Genomic DNA, 6942 nt, shown 5'->3' with positions numbered 1-6942 from the left:
ACAGTAAAATTATAAGAAAATGAGTTCAACGCAGCGGCGGTTGTTTGTCGCCGTTGCGTTGAACTGGTGGACGTGGTGACCTCGGCGTTGACCCGCCGCTGGTGGCCGCGCCGGGTTGCCGGCTTCCCAAAACACGGAATCTCCGCCTTGCGCATTATGCCACGTTGCAAAGTTTTCCAACAGTGTGAATCAGTGTTTATTATGCTAGTCCCGCGCCGCCTCCCGTCCACAATTTTAACATTATCGCCGGCACTGCCACGGCATTCCATGAATTATTCCGCCCGCGCTGCAACGTTGGCGTTATCGTGACTGGCTGGCACGCGTCGTGTGTGGTCAGTGGCGCGGATTTGCACATGTGCGCATCATTCCCTGCTCACCGAAAAATCAGGCAAAATGCCGTATTCGTATTTTACAATATTTCGACATTTTGTAAATTTTTATTAATAAAAAATACCGACTTTGGAATTTTTCCGGATTATTCTGGATTAATTATGTACTTTTAAAAAGTGGAAAATTCAGGAAAGATGCTAACAAGTAACATGAGAAATTTTATTCCCCCGTTTGTCGAAGATAGTTATTTATAAAAGAACTGAAAATCTTATCATCAATAATCACGAAAAATACGTTACAATATTTCGAAATTTTTAGAAAAATTTTATTAATGAAAAATAGTGGCTTTATAATTTTTTTTCCGGATTACTGAGGATTAATTGTTCCAGAATTGGAAAAAAAGAACTGAAACTTTTATCATTAATAATCAGGAAAAATACGGTCATTAGAAATTGTATTTCTGGCTTAATGTAAATAAATCTACAAAATACAGTAATTGGATCTAATTATAACAAACAAGGAAAAAATGGTGGCACTTTTATTTTACGCGTTTTATAAAATAGTTAGATTCATGGAAAAACTCTTGGTGTTCTGGAATAAGTTGAAATAAATTGATGAATTTATATGCGCTGTAAAAGAAATAAAATTTTATTGTTCCGAGAATTTGCATCCAGTTTATTTTCAATAAAAAATTCCCAATTTTTCTACTATAGTCGTATTTTATTATGACGCTCCCCTGGGCTGTACGTTAATGGAAGCAGTTGAAAACAATTTCTCGCACATTAAAAACACGGTGGATGGGGCGCGACACGGAGTAGCATTAGCAATGAAAACAGACCACACACGATGCAAACGGCCAATGGAAAGCAATTGCACCGGCGACACAGCCTAATTTTCATCGGTTTATATTATACAGGCAGACGGCCATTGATTGCTGCAGTCGCCGGCACACACTGATACCCTCCATTTTCCCCCACAAAAATGAAAACCGTAGATTTATTTGATTCGATTTTAGGGATAAATTTTTTTTATTTAAATAATATAAAAAACCCGGACAATTTTCTTTAAAATATTTTTACGAGAAATACGGTCTATTTTTTTAAACCATTCAAATGATGTAGAAAAGTCCAGACCATTTTCTGTGAATTATTGTATAAAGAATCTATGTATAGAGCACTTAAATGATATAAAAAATCCGGACAATTTTCTTTTAATTATTTTCAACAGAAAAATACTTTTACATCATTTAAATGAGGTTGAAAAATCGGGGACAATTTTCTGTTATTTATTTTTAGGATAAATCTAATTTTCCATAATTCAAACCGACGTAAAAAAGATCCAGAAAATTTTCTTTGAATTATTTGTAGGAAAAATAATTTTTAAACCTTTGAAAATTTTAAATAATTTAAAAATCATCGACTTGATATGCTGATCGGGCCGAATCGGCATCAATCACGTAAATGCGCCTAGTATATCATAATCAACGTGGCTGTCATCACCGGCGATATATCGGGCTGCATGCAGCGTCTAAATTGGCCACCAACGGGCTTGTCAACATGCATAATCGCATATTGTTCTATTTAAATTTCCCTGTATATCCGCATATATGCGGAATGCGTCGTCACTCGGCCGGGCTAATTTATCGCTGCGCGGCCGGCCAGCACACGTTGACGGCGCATTGTTACCCGTGATGAATGAATTATTTTGCTTTGTTAACGCATATAACGTGTGCTGGACGCGGGGACGCTCCGCTGGGCAATATACAGTCGCCAGTGATGGACGAAGCAGCCACAATATGCCGGCTGCGGCGTGTGTGGTCCGGCGTGTTCGAAAATGTTCGCTGCGCTGACCATACACTACTCGGATAAATGCCTGGATTATTTCCATGCGTCCGGGCATTTTTATTTATTGATGGGAAATAATTCCGCATCGGTTGGTCACTAAACATAAATACCGGGATATTTATTCGGCAAGTTGTGGTCAATATTTGCGCAGTATTCCGACCAGATGTCGGTAAATAAAAACCGCTACCGGCAACGATTATTCAGACTTATTCGCGTCAGAATTATTCTCGGTGTATTTTATGGACAATTCGATTTGATTATTGTACTTGAATATTTTATAATAAAAAGCGATTAATTTAATTACGGAATGCGTACGACTTTTACAGTATACAAGCTTTTGCGGGCGCAGATTGGCTTACAACTGAAAATTTGACTGGGAAATATTGACTTTTAAATTTCCGGTTGCTTTAATTTTTATTTGTTTTCTTAGTTTTCTTCTGCATTTTATTTTGATTATTTAAACGGTTTTCTTTTATTTTTCTTTTTTTTATTTTTGTTTCAGCTTTTTTACTTCGGGGTTTCTTTTCCTCTTATTTTTCTTTTTTCGCTAATTTTCTTATTTTTAGTTTAGTCTTTTGTTTAATCTTATTGCTGTATTTTTCTATTTTAATATTTACATTTATTTTTATTTTATTTGATTTTCCCGTTTTCTTTTCGTATTTCCATTTTTCTGTTTCTTATTCCCATTTTTTTCATATTTATGTGTCTATCCGTTCTTTTTATTTCCCATTTTTTTCCCTTCTGTTTTTATTTTCTTTTTTTCTTTGTCTGATTTTCTTCTCATTTTCGTTTTTCAGCTTTCTTTCATGAGTATTCTAAATTATTTTTCTTTCTGCTTTCATTTCTTTTGCTGTATAATTGCGAAAAATGATGTTTCTTAGTTGGTGTATAATTAGCCGGCGACAAGCTGTAAATTGATGAGGTGCGAAGTGAGGCACAGGTACGGCGGATGGGCGCAGCAGGATCAGTAGCGAGAGAGACTAATTAGCGGCCGCGGCCTAACGAGTCCCGCTAAGCCGGCGGACAATGCCGGACAGTGTACAGACAATACAGCCAACTAATACACGGAAGTGCACAGGCTAATCAATCACCGGCGCACAGTAATTAATCCCCCGCTCCCCGGCTGTCTCCGCTTACACCCCGAAAAGTCATCCCCGGAACAATACATCAACACTCATAATCTAGATCGCGTCGCGCTGCCGTCTAATTGAACGTCAGCGCTGACAGGCACATTCGCGCACAATGTCCCGCCAAACTAATCAATTACACTCGAAACAATCAGCGCATCCGCAGTGGCTCCACCCACTCGCAACGGTCAGTACGAAATCCACACCCTGAAAAAACCATGCAGAAATTGCCGGTTTATTTCGCCGAATTTTCGCTGAAGTTTGCCATTAATTACACCTTCGACTTGTTGCGACGTTTACTTTCTCTAAATGAGCCAGTTTTGTCGTCTGTCCAACCAGCACATTTCGCGGAATAAATAATAATCAAAAATAAATAACAAACAAATTGAATAAGAATTTATTATTGTTTTTCCTTATTTTTATTTCTTAAACAAGTGTAGAAAACGCTTTTTTTACGAAGACTTATTAAATTTTATCATTAAGAGTTTATTAATAAGTGATTTTAAAAAAAAGCAGTAATGGAAACAGTACATCTGTACGTATCAGAATGCAATCGGGTGACATTTCACCAAGATGTCGTCATTCGCGGTAATTACAGCCTGGATACATAAGTCTGTCTGCGCCGTACTAACGCCATAATCGCCGTGTTATGAGTGGACATTGATGATGATTGCTGGGCAAACAGCTTAATTCACTCGTCTGTTTGCTGTACGTGCCCGCCACCGGCTTAATCCGCTTGATACGTGTACGCCGCTTGACCACTGGTCAGCGGGCGCAGTCCCCGCCCCCTCCAACCAATCAGCGCCTTTCTGCGCCTGATTAACCGTCTTACCGGACAACTCCTTAGCGTCCCGCTGCGAACTTTATGAGCTGCTGTCTGCACGTGTAGTTAAGGTTTATATATTTTGTTTCTACATATGCCGGAACACAATTCGCGAAGGAGCAGCTGGTCAGTTGAGACGCTCCACTGCGCCGTGTGTCGAGATTATTTGTGTGGTTATATTATCATCGGCAACGTGTCGCTATAAACCTGTTGCTATTCTCCATTGTGGCCAACGTTTACTTCCTCTAAATGAGCCAGTTTGGTCGTCTTTTCATCCCGCTGCAGCCGTTAGTGATGTTGATATTGCAACCGCGCGTTAAATAATAATTGTGGGATTTTTACGGAATTTTAAAATTATTCGCGGTTGTATTTGGTTGATAATTACACTTTTTTGACGACGTTTACTTTCTCTAAATGAGCCAGTTTGATCGTCTTTCCAACCAGCAAAACCCGTTAATATTCCTCGCGGATTAAATACCCATTTTTTGCAATAATTTTCGTGTCTTTGCGGAGTTATCAATTTATTTATTTAATGATGGAGAGAATATTCCTGTTGATAATTTGCGCCGGTTTAATCGCGGCGGATGAGGAGATCCTGGAGAGTTGTACTGCCGTGAAAGAGCACTGCATCGCCGATGACCACTGCCGGGAACATTTATTAACCGTCAGCAGTGAGTGCGCCGACACCCTCGGTGACTGTTCCCCGGGTGTCGCGACGGATTAATCGGTTTACTCGGCAACCGGCTCGGCGCGGCATTCCGCCGGTGCCGCTGCGAGGACGCCGGGTGCCTGCTCTTCCGGGAGCGCCTCGAGGGAGCCGGCTGCGCGGCGGAGGTGGCGCAGGCGCTCCGCAGCAACGCGACGGTGTCCTGCGCCACCGCGGAGAGGGTGTGCCGGGCCGACGCGGTGTGCCGCACGGCGTGGGAGTATTTTATCCGGTTGTGCCGGCGGATGTTGAAGGGCCAGGGGTGTAGTCAGAAATGCCGGAATAGCTTGGAAGTCCTGCAGCGGCAGGAGCAGGCGGTGGGACTGCGCGGATGCCGGTGTGAAGAGGAGGATGAGGAGGTGTGTTTGAGGGAAAAAAGGAATACGGCGCGGTTGTGTTATGGACGGGATGGGGAGGAGGAGCGCTGGGTCACGGAGAATCATCTGCAGAGCGGTAAGCCGGACGGGTGGCGCAGGAAATGTTGAAAGATATTTAGAAATATTTATCGAAATAGGGGAATAATATATTTTCGTGGAATTACGAGAACAGTTCATGGCATGGAATTATTTTTTTCGGACGTGAAAGTGAAGTATGTTTTTATAATTATAGAAAGAATTTTTTCATTGTACTTCGGGAAGTAAATTTATTTTTTCACTTATTTAATGGAATATTTGACTTACTGCATCACAATAATATCATAATTTTCTCGTTAAATTTTAAAATAATTTATCTTTTCATTTGTGTGAATATATTATTTTGTTATATTTTGGACATGATACATTTCGATAAATCTATCGAAAACTTTATTGCGGTAAAATTCTGGACTAAATTTATATTGTTAAACTATTGTTAATTATTGAAATAATTTATTTTGCTTTAAAATTCAACCAATTCTTCTTAGCCAGCTTTATTAAAATAATTTCTTAATTCGCCCAGTTGTGGAATAATTAGTCAGTTGTTTTCTGTTCTACTGGTATTATGGTTTATAATATTCTGCTGGTATTAATATGGTTTGTGTTTCTTCTTTGATTAGAAAAATTTACGAACGCCGGTGTTTTATTGTCGAACTTGACCTCACGTGAATGTAGGTTAAACCGTCTAAAATGCCGCATTTAACGGCATCGGTGAATAGTCAAAACAAGTGGCCGATTATCCGAGGGAAATTTGAAACTTTCAAGTGGCCGCATTGCTTAATCCGGCTGTTGCAGATAAGGACATTTCGTCAGCCGACGATGCCGACGCCGATAAGGAGAGCGGCGAGCAGCGCTGGCAGCTGCAGGACGCCCGCGCGCTCCTCGACCTGGCCTGGCAGCTCAGCCGCAGCCGGGCGGCGGTCCGAACGTCCCACACCGCGGACGAACGGAAGCCCCGCCCCTTCCGCCGGCTCATCGCGCTGGCGGTCACCGGGGAAAACGTGCATTACGCGCTCGACACTAATCATAATAATAATAATAATAATAATAATGCGCACCGGCTGACGCCAGCCCCACCGCCCGCGGACGACGACGAGCGGGATTACGAGGAAGACATCCCGGTGTATAATACAGCGGTGCAGTCGTCCGTGTCACCTGTCGTGGTCGCGGTCAGTTTAGGCTATTTAACAGGTGCGCTGTTGTTTTATACATGAGCGACTCGTATATATGCGGCCAGACAATGCGGTGCTCACTTGTCCAGAGAAGAGAGAGATTTGCTGTATAGTATATGCGGTGGGAAAAGTGCTTGTTTTGCATGCAAGAGTGGGTTGAAATGCCGGCTAATGGATGATGTTCCCTCACAGATTATTTGGTGTATTTCTATTGTAATAAAAAGTAATTAACTGCCGATCCGCGGATGATGATTAACGTAGGAAAAAAAAGGAAATTATGTTCAGCGAAAAATACACAGGAAATTCACATTTTACGTGGTCAAAATAATACATATTATATATCAATAATTAAAAGTAAGAGTGCTGTAGATGAACTGAATGTGTAAAAATAATTTTTGAATAATATTATTTGTATATTTATTTTATATTATAATTCCTTTTTTTATTTTATATTTTTTTATTTATACCTGAATTTTTTATTATCAGCTAACAACGCATAATAAATTATTTCGGCTGACTAAAATTAC

The 6942-nt window shown here is 40.6% G+C and overlaps 1 protein-coding gene across 1 annotated transcript; it reads left to right on the top strand.

Annotated features, from left to right (window-relative positions):
• Window positions 1-866: 866 nt before the first annotated feature.
• LOC129587535 (uncharacterized) lies at window positions 867-6596 on the top strand. The gene is made up of 2 exons (XM_055481328.1): window positions 867-5283; window positions 6039-6596. The coding sequence occupies exons 1-2, from the start codon at window positions 5076-5078 to the stop codon at window positions 6455-6457; spliced, it is 627 nt and encodes a 208-aa protein (XP_055337303.1). The 5' UTR covers window positions 867-5075; the 3' UTR covers window positions 6458-6596.
• Window positions 6597-6942: the final 346 nt, after the last annotated feature.

The sequence above is a fragment of the Paramacrobiotus metropolitanus genome, unplaced genomic scaffold (genome assembly GCF_019649055.1).
Source record: "Paramacrobiotus metropolitanus isolate TYO unplaced genomic scaffold, Prichtersi_v1.0 Parri_scaffold0000025, whole genome shotgun sequence".
Taxonomy (NCBI): Eukaryota; Metazoa; Tardigrada; class Eutardigrada; order Parachela; family Macrobiotidae; genus Paramacrobiotus; species Paramacrobiotus metropolitanus.
The sequence above is the reverse complement of the archived record's forward strand: the minus strand, read 5'-3'. Positions and strand labels throughout refer to the sequence as shown.